Source organism: Vidua chalybeata, chromosome 3 (genome assembly GCF_026979565.1).
Source record: "Vidua chalybeata isolate OUT-0048 chromosome 3, bVidCha1 merged haplotype, whole genome shotgun sequence".
Lineage (NCBI taxonomy): Eukaryota > Metazoa > Chordata > Aves > Passeriformes > Viduidae > Vidua > Vidua chalybeata.
The window spans coordinates 108,712,462-108,728,941 of NC_071532.1; the positions used below are offsets into that span (position 1 = coordinate 108,712,462).

The following is a 16,480-nucleotide window of genomic DNA, read 5'->3' on the forward strand; positions in this document are numbered from 1 at the left end:
GAAGGAGGTGTTGAAAGAACAAACCAAGGGGAAAACTGGACAGGAAACTTGAGTCAGAGCCCACAGAACAGTGTTTGGAAGAGTTTTCTAGCAGAAATCTTGAACACTAAATTGCATGTGGCCTTGAGGCCAGAGCCTGAATGTTGTGTGAGGGGAAGTGCCTCAAGGCTGAGCCCCTTGTCCTTCTCTCCCAAAAGTGTCAGGTCCCTGCAGAGACATGGCCAGAGACAGAGAAGAGGAGGGAATGGGGGAATTCCCCAGGGAATGGAGGTACAGAGACCTAGAGGAAAAGAGCCCTGGCACATGGCTGGGAGCCTGGGAGAGGGGTTTAACAAGCCTGGGAGAGGGGTTTGAGCAAGCCTGCTCTTGGCCTGGCTCACCCTGAGCCTGCTGCTGACCTCAGGGGCTCCAGAGGAAACACCAGGACATTTCACCTACCTGGAAGATGTCCTGAAAGAAGTCCAGGGCTAGAGTCCAGCTGTGCTCCAGTTTGCCTGATTCTATTTCACCTTTCCAGAGTGGGTAAAAAGGCACTGAAAATGTCGAGTTTTCCACATATATCTGGAATTTAACTAATAGCAAGGAACCGAGAGTGGGCTGAAATGTGAAAATTTTGAACATTTTGCAGGAGGCTTGAGAAGAACAGGAAGAGCACTCCTTTGGCAAGAAGAGACATATTTTTTTATATATTTTGAGACGAGGTTAATCCCAGTAAGAGAGAAAGAAAACATCCCCAAGAAATGTCAAACAAATACAGCTGGTTATATGATCATTCAATCAGTGCATTTATTCAGCAGCAGATTTGAGCACAAATGTTAAAAGAAATTTTGTAAGCAAATATTCAGCCAATGGCTTTCAAATAAATTTTCTTTTTAGTAATGAAATACAAAGATTCTGCTCTGACAGAGGTAGGAATGGAGAATTATACGACAGCCTTCAAAGCTATAGTCACCCACTGCATATTCTGAAAAGAGCTGACAAGTAAGCTTGACCTTTAGTTAGTTAAAAAGTAAGCTTTAATGACCTCTATGTTTAAATGACCTTTAATATGTTTAATGACATTTAATATAACCTTTAATTAGTTTAAAGAAGATATCACTGAAGTTTTACTCATTAAAAAAAAAAACAAAACAAAAAACAAACAAACAAAAAAAAAAAACCAAAATGCCTTATTTAAGCTCTCTTAATGTAAAAAAGTCAAAGTGAGAACAAAGGTAAGTCAGAAGGGATAAAACATTGCCAGTTTTATAAGAAAGAAAAGAAATGCTGATATTGTGAGCCTCAAATTTAGAGTAGTTGTACTTTAACTTTTGTTTAATTTTCAGTCCCATCTTTTAAGCTCATCCTCCACTCCATGTCTTATTTAACTCCTTACTTTCTTTTCCTGCCAGTGTAAGGCTTCCTCATGGAAGAACAAAAGGGTTTTTAGCAAAATATTTTCAGCTTCTGTCTTTTAAGCATCCAGTCATGTATTACACAGAGATTGTAACTGATTAATAATGAGGCTCTGCTGATTCAAGGTATTCAAAGCTCTGATTAATTGGGAAATAACCAACCAAAGAAAATACCCTAAGCCAGACAACCAAATGCTACTGGCATCTGCAATGTGGATGTGAGCAATTAGGGTAGAAAACCTTTGGAGAAAACAAGTTGTATACTTCAAGAGTACAGTCACATGGAAAAGAAAATAACATTTAAACCTCTGGTAAGACAAAGGGATTCATCTCCCTACTCTGTTTTTTGAGAGATCCTAAGGGACTGATTTCTCTGGGGATGGAATCTTCTGAAAAAGTAGTTCAGGGACAATGAGTACTGAGAGGATGAGAGTATGGATTACTAGGGAAAGGTTATAAGAACTGGAGAACAAAAATTTATAGTTAATTTTTTCCCTTTTGGATTAAAAAAAAAAACAAAAGAAACCCTAAATGTTATTATTGAGGGCATCAATCAACAGGGAAGTTTTAGGTTGGATATTAGGAAAAAATTCTTCGCTGGAAGAGTAGTTAAACACTGGAACAGGCTCCCCAGGGAAGCAGGGGAGTCACCATCCCTGGAAATGTTCAAGAAGTGAGTAGACACGGCATTCTCAATGTGGTTTACTGGCCATGATGATAATCCATCCAAGGTTGGACTTGATGATCTTGGAAGTATTTTTCAACTTAAGGATTCTATAATTCAAATTATTAATTACTATAATTCAAATAATTAATTTACTGCCAGTGGGTGGTGCTTCTTCACTCAGGTATTCCTGTGTGGTCAGGACTCAAAACTAGTGAAATTATCTCACTCTCTTTAAGGTGAATGAAAGACCCTCTGAACTCCCAAGCAGGAATTTGAGGGGTGAAATTCATGTATTGAAGATAAGATTTTTACAGGCTGTCCAGAGATGGAATATTTTTCAAGTACTTAAACACTTCATAAATTATGCACAAAATACTTCTAAAATTTTTGCAAATGCAATGTTTAATGCTTCCCCAGTTTTTACAAAAATTAATGTGTGACAGCTTTGAGAGGATAAAGGTCATCTTACAGCCAACAAGGTGAAAGAGAGTCAGTCATTGCACAACTGCAAAAGAGCTTATCTGAACTGAAGTGTGATACAACAAATGTATTTTTATTCATGGGTAGAAATCTGACATATGCAGCAGTATACAGCAGGTATAACACATGGGACAGCCCTGCCTAGTATATTTCTAAAGATTTTAAGGGAAAAATACATCAGCAGAAATGAAAATATATGTCCTATTTTATATGGGAGGAGTTTTCCCATTAAGTCTGATACGTAAGACTTGAAAAAAGATTGTAGTATAAAAAAAAAAGGTTGAAAGTTCACCCACTTTGGCCTGTTATTCAGACATCAGGAGTAGCTTTCCATGAATGATGGATTGAGGCACTTGTTCCTTCTGCTTGATTTCCACTTCCCATCCATTGTCTCTCAATGGATTATCCCATGCACGAAGGCACCTCATGGAGTTCCTTCAGTTACCTCAATTTTTGTCTCTGAACTGAGCAGCCACTGTCATCACTTCTCCAATGAAGTTAATTTTCCTTAATTTAGCTTCGGTTTTCTTCTTTTTGCTTTCACTTCTTTTAGGAGAAAGTGACTTCAGAGTCAGTGACTCGCCCCATGGAAGTTCTCTGCCGAGTCTTCTGTAGGTTGAACATAATTTCTTTCCAATCAGTTCCAAACAATTCTTGTTTTTCTGGAGCTGGCATTAGTTCAGCTTATATTTCTTGCCATTAACACTGCTACAATCCACTCATTACTGTTGAATAGAATAAGACCTATTATGCAATCACTTGGTTTTCATAGCTCCTACTTAGTTCCCTTATTATGTCCTTGAAACTAACTAAATTTATGAGAATAAATAAATAGATCTATGACAATAATGAATTTTTTACAATTTCACTTTCTTTTCCCTTTCAATAAACATATTAATAATGAATTTTGATACTCATATTGCCTTATCAATCACTGCATTCTGTGCTTTGCCATAAGAATTATTTCAACATTTTGCTTCCTGTCATGATCAAACTTCAAAATACAGCATGTTTTCTCCTCCATCGGAAAACAGGACAACACTCTTTCTTAAGAATTTAAGCTGGGATACTCTGGTGAAAAGTTTGTTCAAATCCATATAAAAATATAAATTAATTTCTTCTTGATTACCCCTATACAGTTGAAGGATGTAACTCAGAAATCTCACTATTAAATATATTGTCCTGTAATAATCTTGAAACCCAAAGTTTATTACAACAGCTATATTGTTGTCAGTGACAACAAAAGGTAAAATATAGATAATTTTAAAGAGTAATTTGTGGTGTCTTTTTCTGATGAACAAATATATTAGAAGGACCTAATTTATTCACCTGAGCTTGGCGTAATGACTAAGTAATCTAAAATCAAGCCTGTTTTCTTTTACAAAAATATAGCTATCTTCAGCCTTTTCTTAAAAACCTGGTGTGGTTGGGACAATACTTGGATGTTGTTTCGATGTTTCTTAGCATTAGAAACAGAAAAGAGCATCATTAAGACAAATACTGCAGATTAATTATTTTTCTACATGGCAGCTTCAAATCTGCTGTGCTCATCACGGTGGCTGGAGTGAATTTCAGGTACTATCTCCTCCTCTGGAACCTGACATGAAAAACAAAGAAGAGCTCAGTTAAGGATATATATATTTGCTTTTGCCATATAAGAAGACTAAAATGTGCCGAGAATGTAATTCTATTTGTATATATTATATGTCTGTTTATTAACATTGACACAGCCTGACATGAGTTATCAATTCTGGATACTGAGGGATGAATTCAGGGTTTTCTTCATATAAAGTTTCTTTTAACTTCACATTTTATTTACAAGGAATGTATATTATATATTCTTGCCTTGCCTTTTTGGGTTTGTCCTGGCATAAAAAGATAAAGTTCAGATTGCGTAAATTAAGAATATGTCATCAGCCTCTAATAAGGAAGAGGATAGCTGAACACGTAAGAGAGAGATAAAGGCCTCCACTGTGATATCCATTTGTAGTCTCTCTTTCTGCTTTTTGTTCAAGGTGAGTCCAATGAAAAAGGCATGATTACCTAAGAAGGCCAAAAATTATCCTGAACGTGGCCTGGCCTTGATAAATTCACAGCCTGAGGTAGAGCAGCATTTTTGAATTTTGAAAAGGCAGCCTTTCTGACTCATGTGTGCAAACCACAAGGTCCAGGAGAGCGGGGTTGCAGTGACTGTACATCCTCCAACATAATGAAAATTAAAGGAGATTGTGTCTTACCTCCCAATAAGCAGAATCATCAAAGCAGTTCTGGTCAGATACTTGTCCCAAGAAGGGGAGCTTTAGAATAGCACCTGCAGGAAAACCAGCATCAGAGATTTAAAAAATGAAGAAAATGGCCAAATAAATGTCCCTCAGCTGTGCCCTAGGCAGCCAGCTACATTTTCTGACTGATTTCCTCATCTACAGGAGTGCCCAACCATCCTGGGACATCAGGTCAATTATTTTGAGGAGTGATGCAGATTTTGTCATACAAACATAAAATAAGAGCATAAATAACAGCTTGCCTTGAATTGACCAGATATCAGACCAAAATTTTCTATTTCAGCCTGACTTTCTGTTTGTTTGTTTGGAAGTATTCACAAACACATGGAAACACGTGACACCTCATTGAATAGGTCTTGATCTTAAACTAGTTTCTGTTCAAAATTTAAAGTGTCTGAATCTGGAGAAGAATTCCTTCCAGAACCACACTTTATTAATCCTACAGATATAAAACTCAGGATATTTGGAGCATGTATTCAGCAGGATATATAGAATCACAATATCACAGAAACGTTAAGGTTGGAAAAACTTCCAAGATCATCAGGTCCAATCATAGACCAAACACCATCTTTGAGCTCTGAGTGCCACATCCAGTCACTCCTTGGACACCTCCAGGGATGGGGACTCCACCACCTCCCAGGGAAGCCCCTTCCAATGCCTGACCACCCTTTCAGTGAAGAAATTCTTTCCAACAAACCTGAACTTCATTTGAAGACAAAAACATTGGAAAACTGCTTTTCCATATTTGAGTTTCTGGAATCGGGACCCATTATTTCAGTTTTGTATTATTCACACAAAATTGTTGATACATTTAAGTTCTTCATGGAAAAACCTCTAAATTCACATGTGTTTTTAGTCACTCTAAGCATCACACTGACCTGTGAGTGCTCCTCCCACAATTGCAATTCCAAGTGTACTTCCCAGGGCAGCAGCCTGCAGGGCAGGAGTAAGCACTTGACCATTCCTGAAAAGGGTAGAAAACCAAACCATTGCCCATCAAAAGATTGTTACACTTTGAGACTGATGATCAGTCTTACAACTTCAGTCTTACAACTTGTAGTTGCTGCATGCTGGACAAGGTGACTGGTAGAAAAATATCCTAGAATCTTTATGGTTGGAAAAGATCTCTAAGAACATCAAGTCCAACAAATCCTGCCATTGCTGTATACAAGACAGAAGTCATGACTTTAATTTAACTTTGTTTTAGACTACAGATGAAAATAAGTTATTTGAGAAGGTTATTAATGTCCTGTAAATCATTAGAGAATACTCCCTGTTGTCAAAACGACCAGCATTTCATCTTTTTGGAGTCTTATGAGATAGTGGAAAAAAGCCATTTTGCCTTTTTTTTTTTTTTTTTTTTTTTTTTTTTTTTTTTTAAATCTTACAAATACCAGCACTGTAATTGTAGAGTCATAATAAAGATTTTTCTATGTTATGGTTCAGTGTGCTGTTTCTTTATGATGTTTTAATTTATTTATTTTTGAGCTTTTAATCTGCAACAAGCTTGGCATTTAAACAGTGTGTTAAAGGCAGGAAATCAAGAAGAACCCAAATTAAATGAGAATACAATGTCTGACATCAAATAAATGATGAATTTCTGAAAAAAAAATCATAATTAGATCCAAAGAAGGTAGCAAATTAGAATAGACCTTCAAAAATAAAAAAAAAAATTCTTTCTCTCTTCTCTCTGTAACTCACCTACTTTCCATTTTTACTGCAGCCACTATGATGCCAGCAATACCCCCCAGAATTCCAGGTAAACCATGTAAGTTATGAACTCCACAAGTGTCTTGAATTTTCAGCTTGGTTGCCATCACAGGCTGAAATGAGGGGAAATAGGAAGTTTAGAGTGAGTTTATAGTTTTCCATGATCTTTAGATGGATATGCAAAAGAAAAAGCAGAAGTACAAGAATCAAATCATTATGAAAAGTCATCATTACCTGGATTTACCGTATCTATCCTCCCTTTGTAGCAAACCCAGGGAGCTCCAGGAAAGCCAAAGAGAAATAAAAAATGGGAGCAGAGCTGGGTCCCCAATACTTACAGTCAGGAACTGGAACCCAAGGACAGAGACAATTCCAGCAATGACCCCAATGAACATGGCAGAAAAAGGGTGGATTTTCAGGTCAGCACAGGTACCCACTGCTACTCCTCCTGCCAGGGTGGCATTTTGAATGAGAACCTGCAGAGGGGACACAGAGCGAGGCAGAGGTGACACATGAGGAGCAGTGGCTTGTTTTAGGGCTGAGTGCCTCTGAAGGCTCCCTTGCACAGGCTGGACTCAGACAAATAACTGCAGCTGCTGGAAAGGAGTGGGTTAAAACTGAGCTGGATTTTAGGGCAAGGGGATAGAAGCTGGTCTGGTTTTGTCTGTTGTGCAGCTGCACTGAGATTTCCAGGGAATGAGTCATTTCCTTGAGAAACCTTTTGGCTATTGTAATAAGAAAAGTCAAGTAGGAACTTCTTTGGAATAAGATTCAAAAGTCCACCTGAGCACTGGACTAATGTCTCTATGGTTCTTTGAATGAGAGGGAATCATCACAGAATCATTAAGGACAGAAGAGACCTTCAAGATTAATAAATCCAACCATCAAACCAGTACAACCACCATGTTCCCAGTCTACTACACTGCTTTCCAACCTTTTCTGTGAAGAAATTTCTTCTAATATCCAGTCTAAACCTGCCCTGATGCAACTTGAGGCTGTTTTCTCTCTTCCTGTCATTTGAAGAAGAGACCAAACCCCACTTGGCTGAACCTTTCTTCCTCAGGGTGTTGTAGAGAGTGAGAAGATCTTCCCTGAGCCTCCTTTTATCCAGACTGAGCCCCACCCCTCCCCAGCTCCCTCAGCCACTTCTCATTAGACTTTATAGGTTTTACAAGTATAATAGCTCTAATTCTGGCCATAGTATGGGGAAAGGCTCCAGATAGCCTGGACAGATAGATGGACACTGGGAATCTGCCTACTCATCCTTATTGAAGAGGGTTGACTCGATTTTACAAGGGTTATGATGTGATTCTTACCATACTGAATTTGCCTCTTTTGTCCACCAAGCTGGAGAGGGCGAATGTTACGACAGTACAGGCAGCCAAGGAGTAGTAAGTGTTGATAATGGCTGTTACCTGGGCTTCTGCAATGGCAGAGTTAAAACTGGGCCAAAAAAGCCAAAGGAACAGGGTACCTGCATGAATAGAAGTCAAAACAAAGCAAAAGCTGTTTAGCCACAAAAGTAAATACAACAGAGTGAGCTACAGGAAATGAGGACGATGATTAATCAGAAACATGGAATGGCCAAAATTCTGGAAGAAATAATAGAATATGCAGAAGCTTTTGACAATGTCAGCTGGGATTTTGACACATGGTCTCTTGTCAAATATTACTGGAAGGCTTTAATAACCCCTTGTCATGCCCCACTCACTGTCAGAGCTCACCACCACTGTGAAACCCCAGCCAGAACAGGAGGCACAGGCAACACAATTCACATGCAAATCCTTCATCTTCTATCAATACAACTGAAAGTTTTAGCTGTGCATTGGTCTATGAACAGTTCTCATGGACAGAAGATATATGGTTTCTGACATTCATTACCATGACAGGCACAACTCAATCCTTTTAATTATGGACAATTGCTTTGGAAATACTGCTGAAAAGCACAAGATTTAACAGAAAGGAAGTCACTATTAATGTACAGTGAAAACACATTTTATATGATCTTTCCATACTTGGAAGCAAAGAAAAACTGTAAAAATATGTGTGCCACAGAAAATACGGTGCATGCATGAGACTAAAAGGAAATTGCCTCCAGAAGTGTATTTAGGAAAATGAATGTAGCATAATAATAGGTAATCAGAAAAAAATAAGGATGGGAGAGGGATGAACAGCTGATCAGCTCTCGATATTACTTCACTTACCAATCATGGCAAACATGTCTGAGTGATAGGTGGATTCATCATTTTCATGTTTGTTTGTCAGACCAGGACGGTACAAGACGAAAGCTGCAGCCAAACCAAAATAAGCTCCAAAAGCATGGATAGTCATCGAAGCTCCAACATCTGTGGCCTGTAACAGGGACCCAGAATAATGCCACAGATTTTATACAGCATAAAGACAAGGGTCTGATGAACAAGAAGTCTGGAGGACTTAATGGTTTAATTCTGTGGTGGAAACCAGAGCCTAGCATAAGCAAACTGGAAGTATTACAAAGTGAAAGCATTTGTTATAAAGAGAAAATAATGATTGCTAAATAGTTGTACCTTGAATACTTTGGTAACTAGGTGTTCATTGCATGCAAACATGGTGATCTCCAGGAGAGTCAGGATCAGCATCTGAATGGGACTTGTTTTCCCCAGGAGTGCCCCAAATGAAATCAAAGCAGTTGCTGTACTGAAGTCTGCATTTATCATGCTGAAGTTAAGAAAAAGGAAAAAAAAAACACAAAAAAACCAACCCAAAACACATTTAAAAAAAGAGAAAACTAGTTTAAAAGCTGTAATATCCAACATGCCATTAAAATGATATAATTAAAATTATAGAGCTTTAACTCTTCAGATACAAAATTAACGAGTTCATCTTTATGGACAAAAAATGAAATCAAACATTTCCAGATGGGTTTGTAAGGATCTTACCAGCTAGTGAAGAGTAAGTGTAGAAGGTTTCCTCCTGCTTACACCATACATGTGCTTAGCTGGTTGGAATTATGATGAAAAGGCAGATGAGAAGTGTACGGGGATGTGCAGGGATGTCATGAAATCACAGAATCATTTAGATTGGAAAAGATCTCTTAGACCTTTTTTAGTACTGCCAAGTCCACCACTCAACCATGTCCCTCAGTGCCACATCTGCAGGCTTTTTAAAACACTTCCAGGGATGTTGACTCCACAGCTTCCCTGGGCAGCCTATTCCAATGCCTGACCACCCTTTCTGTGAAAAGATTTTTCCTAATATCCAACTAAACCTCCCTTGTGTTTCTTCTTGTCACTTCAGGCCATTTCTTCTTGTCCTGTCCCTGTTCCCTGGGAGCAGAGCCCAACCCCCACCTGGCTGTCCCTCCTGTCAGGGAGTTGTGCAGAGCCAGAAGGTCCCCCTGAGCCTCCTTTTCTCCAGGCTGAGCCCCAGAAGCTCCCTCAGCTGCTCCTCATCAGACTCACACTCCAGACCCTTTCCCAGCTCCTTTGTCCTTCTCTGGACAGGCTCCAGCCCCTCAATTTCCAGTCCTGACTGCCACTTAGGCTTCAAAGATGACAGTGGGATCTTTGGTCAGATGATTTATATAATTCTGGAAGCCTTGCACACCTGTCTATCTCTGTGCACCATCTTTGCATGAGCTGTCAGGCAGGATCAGTGTTAATACGTTTTGGGGATTGGCAAAGGTAAATAAAACCAGAAACTGATCAGAATCTTATAGCACAGAGAGGCACTAACCTATGGGACCTTCTAAAGTTGCCTGCCTGTAAGCATTTGGGAGCTACATTCCTGCTTTCCCCTCAGTAATGTCTGGATGCTATTCATCTCAAAAGTGTTTACAAATTGTCTCAGAAAACAGAACTGCAGATGTGGAAAACACTCTGAGACCTTGGGAGAGGCAGGACAGATGAGGAGGAGGGGCGTTAAATGTGCTTAGAGGCAGTGCCCATGAGGTCTCTTATTCTGTGATTGGTGTTCAGACCCTGCTGGAGTATGATGCTCATGGAAATCATTCCTTGAGAAGTAAGAGAAAACCTCACGAGTGCACTGACACGCTGCTCCAGGCCTTCTTCTGTGACCCCATGTGTCATGGAAAGACAGATCTTTCCATGCCTGCTGGGTGCAAGATGTGCTGTGCTACTGCTGGAAATCTTCCATCTTCCATCTTCCGCAGCTTCAGAGATTCAAATAAAATCTCTCTACAGGACCCATACCTCCCACACATAACACAGCACCAAAAATTTCTTCACAAACTTTGGTCACCTTGTCCCAGTGCACCAGGAGTGTCCCCCCCTAATAGGTGAAGGGCAGAACGATGTGGAGAGGTGGACAGTAAGGCTTACTGAAATTTAGGTTAAGTCTGACCCCACAGATGTTGTGGTTTATGGCTTCTCCTGATAGCTTTAGGGATAGAAATATCAATTTTTGTGAATTCACATATACCTTTCGATGTTAACAGAAATTTTCCCTCTTTCCATATGCCAAAATCCTTGCACCAGAATTCCCCACTGGAGACCGAAGGCAGCAATGAGCATGTTGAAACCAACACTGCTGAATCCATATTTCTTCAGAAAGGTCATCAGGAAACCAAATCCAACAAATATCATCACATGGACATCCTGAAAGTCTGAAGGGAAAACACATCTATGTAGAGACTGCGAAGAGTGACTGGGAAGGGTAAAAATCTGGGGACAAAGGGTTATGCATGTGATCCATTCTTCCCACTTCATGACCAGTCTACCAGCTGAAAATGGAATGTCTGGAAAATGCCACACCTAATTATTCATTATATTGATTCCTAAATCATTATGGAAACCCACTGGATCTCTATACTTGCAAATTTACTTGTGTCTGTCACTGTCCTCTCTTTGTGAAGCTACCTGGCACATCATCACAGCTTCATGTCCTTATGGAAAAGTTATCTTCCCCTTCCAATCAAGGTGGTCAGAGCCAGTGTATTCTGACTGACTCCAAAATGGTACATGAGATTTGTTTGAGTGAGTGCTAGGTGTCCCAGTGCAAAGGAATGCTTGGGATCCCTAAAAATTACTGTCCAAGACATTGATTTTTTAACATGGATAAAAGAAAACTTAATTTTAAGGCAAAGTTTAAATTTAAAAATTAGTATAGTTAATCAGCATACCATTAGTCTTCCTTCAAATATTTGGTTGTTTTTTGAAATATGAATTTTGTTAAAATATGGTTAGTTCTTTTTTCCTACTTTTTAAAGTTATTACTTTAATTTTTTTTATGATTTTAATACAAACTGAGTCTATCACCACAACATGGATACTTTATATTTTAAAATATTTTTTACTTTTAAGCTTTATGTGATTTAATTGACTCTAAACCAGACAGGTTTGAGTCCTGTAACTGCATTTTTTTTTCAAATTTTACTGTTAGTAAGAACCTCCAGCATAGAGAGACCGTTTTTAAAAAAAAATATTTAATTGCTCTTGCATGCCAATAAACATGAAAAACTTGAGCTGGTTAGTGTAAATTTGGCTTGAAGTTGCAATTCCCACTACTTGAAGCATTCCCCAGTTTTGCATTACCGGGCCTAGCCAAAAGAGGGCCCAGAAGTATAAGAAGTTACTGGGATTCTGAATAAACTCTTTTATACTTGCAGTGTCATGTTCCAGCCCTGCCCTAGCACTGAAATAAGCAGTAAGAGCCTTTACTTTGCGTTTAAGAAACAGCATCGTTGGCTGGTTTGAGATTAGATTATAAACTTTAAGGTCCCTTCCAACCCTGGCCATTCTGTGATTCTATAGAAATGCAGGTGGTTCATAAACACCTCCAATCCTTTTGCTTCCTCTTCAGGCTGCACATTTTAAAGCTGCCTAAACTTATTCACACAAAAGGTGAATAGTTAAAGTCCTGGTTAAAACTAGGTTAATTCATGTGTGTTGAGGATCAATTCCTTCTAGTTTAGCCTGTACCTTGAACTTTAACTATCTTTTATGAATGATTTTAAAGAATAGGTCTGGAGTAACTTTAAATGATGAAGAAAACAGCCTGATTTGAACTGAACTGTTTCAGTAACTAGTTGAGTTTGACAAAGAACAGCACTTCTGGGAGAGAGGAAAATAAAGACTGGGAAAAACACTCCAGCAGATCCTGAACAAAGCCACTACACAGAATTCTGCAAGGCTGGCCAAGACCAGCATATTAACTCCACTGCAAGGTGGTCAGTCTCAACACAAAGATGCTTCTGACATACTCTAAAACTGATCTTGCTTGACCTAAAGTTGTAAACCATAGAACTCTGAACAAGAGGGATGCATAAGTTTTCCGAAGCCACGAGTCATGGATGCTCACAGGACAATGCAAACAGGATGCCAATACAAAAGAAATCCTCTTGCAGTGCTCTAAGAACCACCACACCCCCTTGTTCGCCCATTTCGGTGGCACAACACACCTGAAATTGTCCATCTAATTTGCCATGCCTGTACTTGTATCCACTAGAAACACATAAATTGCAAAGCTACGCTTTGGGAATGATCTCAGCATAGCCCTCCTTTAACAGAGTGCAAAGCTATGCTGATCCTCCACTACTATTTTCATTTTTCTTCTGTCCAAAATCACTGAAACAGCTTGAATTCATAGTGCTAAAGTGTCTAAGGCATACAAAATCAGGCCTTGCACTGCAGTCCTGAGAATACAAATTACCTCCTGCATGAAAGAACTAAATCTCTGAGGTACAGATGGGTTAACATCCTAAGGCATAGCATGGGAAGCAGTTTGATCCCATCCTTTTAGGGACTCAAGGGAAGTACTGGCTCAAGACATTCCCTAATACACCTATACAACTACAGCATTAAATTTCTGCCAAGTCCCTAGGCAAACTGCACTTTTGTCTCCACTTTGTACAGGTAAATTTGAGAGTAAGGGGTCCTAAAAGTGAAAATACAGGTATTGTGAAATTCTACTTTTATTCCCATTCTTTGTTGGGAATGACCTCTGTGAGACCAGTGTCTAAAAATTCAACATGACATTGATAGTGCTTGCTTGGTTTATGTCTCTACTGGCAATCTGAACAGCCTGGCCAAAAGAAATATATGTTCTTCTCTCCTAAAACACTGTTCCCAGCTTAAGAATAGTCCCTTACCCATGCAATGCCTAAAGCCATGCCTAGCAGGAGGTCAAGGGGCCAGTTTGCAGGAGCCCAAACCATTCCAGAGGGCAGCTCACAGGTCAATAGTGTGGGCAGCTGAGGGACAAATGTGCAGGAATAACACAGTCATACACTGCCTGTGCAGGGAGAGGTGGGAGTCAGCAAGAAATTCCTCCCACACTTTTTAGACACTGATGTTAATGAAAAAAAATAAGCATGAGTGATCTCTAACTGTGTAGGTTACATTTGAAGATCTATACTGTAGTGTTAGTACAATTTCCTGTGCTGTCAAATTACTCATGTGGGTTTTGGCATCACTTTTGCCTAGGCCAGCAATCACTTCCTGGGTGACAGTGGACCAATAGTAATTCCCAATACACTGTCTAGACAAGGCCACCTAATTTAGGAACTTGGACAGTTCAATAAAATTGGGATAGTTTAATATGACACCAGCTAAGAGAGCTGCATTTGTTCAATCTAGAGAAGAGAAGGCTCTGGGGAGACCTTGAAGCACCTACTAGTATTTAAAGGGGGCTTATAAAAATGTGGGAGAGTGACTTCTTAAATGGGCAGATAAAGATAGAGCAAGAGGGAAAAGTTTTAAATTAAAAGAGGAGAGATTTATACTGGGTATTAGGAAGAAATTCTTCTCTGTGAGGGTGCTGAGGCCCTGGCGCAGATTTCTCAGAGAAGCTGTGGCTGCCCCATCCCTAAAAGTGTCCAAGGCCAGGTTGGACAGGGCTTGGAGCAACCTGGGATAGTGGAAGATGTCCCTGCCTATGGCAGGGGTTTAGAATGAGATGATTTTTAAGGTCCATTCCAACCCAAACTTTCCTTTGGCTCTATGAACCTCATTGACGTGGCCGAGCTGTGTCACGGAGAGCAGGCTCTGGCACAGCCCAAGGTACCATAGCTCAGGGATACTGCCACATCTCAGTGGAGCTAACCTAAATGTGAGTAATTAGCCCCTGATGTCCATCAGCAGCCTTGCATCTGGAGCTGAATAATGCCTTCATTTGCTGTTCTCTGACCCAGACAATGCTCTCTGTGAGAATAGACAACACAAGATTACTCCAACCTGAGATCACATGCCCCTGTAAGAGCCACTGAAAGGACAGTTAGGATGAGAGAAAAAGAGGGTTCAAAATTACAAAATTACATTCAAAATTACACAGGTGCTACCTGCAGGCAGGGAGTTCTGTACTCTGGGATCCTCATCAAGCACATTGCAATCAGCGCTTCAAGTCATTGAGGCCTCAGAGCCAAAAAACTGAACAACAAGCCTTCAATACTGCCAGGATAACACAGTCTGCAGCTCTGCAAACTTTGTTTTCTATTAATTCACAGTAGTCTTATCTTTGCATAAGAGAAGTGAGTAACTGCTTCTCAGGACAAGAACTTTTTCTGATCTTCACCAAGTATTTGCAGAGCAACAAATCAATAGAAATATTTTCAGGCTAAACCATTACTGCCTAATGGAGCCAATTCTTTGGAAGATAGCAGGGGGTTATCCACCTTGTCACCAAAACTATGGCCCTTTTTGGAGTCCAGATTTCACAAACATTTTATAGTAATGATGTATATACAGCTCAGTTTGTCTGTTCTCATAAGACACCTCTTTCAAACCTGGATGGTAGTAATGAAATGTTCTATTAATTTTAATTATTTAATACATTAATCAGGATAGAAGGTCTAGTAGGAAACACCCCCATCTGTCTCTGGAAAATGCTGGACTCTTTCAAAGCAATACACAGTTCTCCAAGTCTTAACCTGCTGTGCAAACACTAGAACTATTTCTCAGGTTCTTCTCTCCCAGAGAAGCAAACTTCTCAGCAGTGAGGTGCTTGCAGAATTTTGTATCTGCTTAATTTGGATTTGTCTTTGAAGCCTGCTTCTTTCACACCTCAGAAAAATGTGTTTGCCTCAAAACACAAATTTATTTTCCAGCTTTATCAGTAGGTCTCATAAGTTATTCAGAAATCTTGCTTAGGATCAGTTTAAAGAAATTTCAGCTTCTATAAATCTTAGACAGAAGTACTTACGTGGGTATAACTTTGCAGAAGGATCTGGGTCATAATCCACAAATATCCCATACAAAACAATGACAATCACTTCCAGAAGAAGCGCCAGGATCGAGAACTTGAACTTCATGTTGGTGTCAAAGTCTGGAGGCATTGCTGGAGAGCAGGTGGCTGTGAGAGCTTGATAATGTGTGTTTGCCTTCAGAGGAGCTGGCTAATTCCGTGGATCTGGGTGATATAGTAAAAAAAAAAAAAAAGAAATAGAGACGTGAACACACTGTCCCACCCACTATGGGAGGGAAAAAGTACAGGTCAAATAGTGATTTCGATTTCCCAGGGTACTTCTGTCTGTGAAATGTTGGCTTGTATGCAGGTTTTTTTTTCAGTTTGTAATACAAACCATCTCATTCAGCCACAGTTGTACTTCTCATTGCCTATATGTATTTTAAGAAGGAAATAGCCTTCAAGAAAATCTCACAGAGCCTGGTTTGCTGCACATAGTAAGGAGCAGTTCAATTGTGTTCGCTGTAGTCAATAATATTTTCAAGTTGTAGCTCTTCTTACAAAAAGTAAATAATTTTGCATTGCAAATAAAACATGGAAAATCACCTCTCTTCATATAGGCTGTGAAGAGAATCTCTTTCAACAACCTGAAGACATTTTTTTTTTTTATTTTACAGTGAAGTACTCATTCTCAGAGCACAAGTTCTCATTGTAAACTTTTATTTAAAAAGGAAATTATTGTACTTCTTTAAATGTAAAAAGGATATTCATAGTTGTTAGAAAGGAAAGGTGCAATTACTAAAAAGAGGAATTTGAAGAGAGCAACTCCA

At 39.4% G+C, this 16,480-nt stretch overlaps 1 protein-coding gene across 1 annotated transcript; it reads right to left on the minus strand.

Moving 5' to 3' along the window:
* Nucleotides 1–1,126: 1,126 nt before the first annotated feature.
* RHAG (Rh associated glycoprotein) lies at nucleotides 1,127–15,874 on the minus strand. Its single transcript, XM_053938591.1, has 10 exons — nucleotides 15,669–15,874; nucleotides 10,953–11,136; nucleotides 9,080–9,230; nucleotides 8,738–8,885; nucleotides 7,850–8,007; nucleotides 6,872–7,009; nucleotides 6,525–6,646; nucleotides 5,702–5,787; nucleotides 4,779–4,852; nucleotides 1,127–4,138 (listed from the first exon to the last, which is right to left on the minus strand). The coding sequence occupies exons 1-10, from the start codon at nucleotides 15,799–15,801 to the stop codon at nucleotides 4,061–4,063; spliced, it is 1,272 nt and encodes a 423-aa protein (XP_053794566.1). The 5' UTR covers nucleotides 15,802–15,874; the 3' UTR covers nucleotides 1,127–4,060.
* Nucleotides 15,875–16,480: the final 606 nt, after the last annotated feature.

Excerpts from the sequence above, each read along its gene's own strand:
- RHAG (XM_053938591.1), bottom strand. The coding sequence starts at position 15,801 with ATGCCTCCAGACTTTGACACCAACATGAAGTTCAAGTTCTCGATCCTG. Across the intron at positions 9,231-10,952 it reads ATTTCTGTTAACATCGAAAG|CATGATAAATGCAGACTTCA; the intron begins GTATATGTGAAT and ends TCTTAACTTCAG. Across the intron at positions 4,853-5,701 it reads TGTGGGAGGAGCACTCACAG|GTGCTATTCTAAAGCTCCCC; the intron begins GTCAGTGTGATG and ends GTTTTCCTGCAG.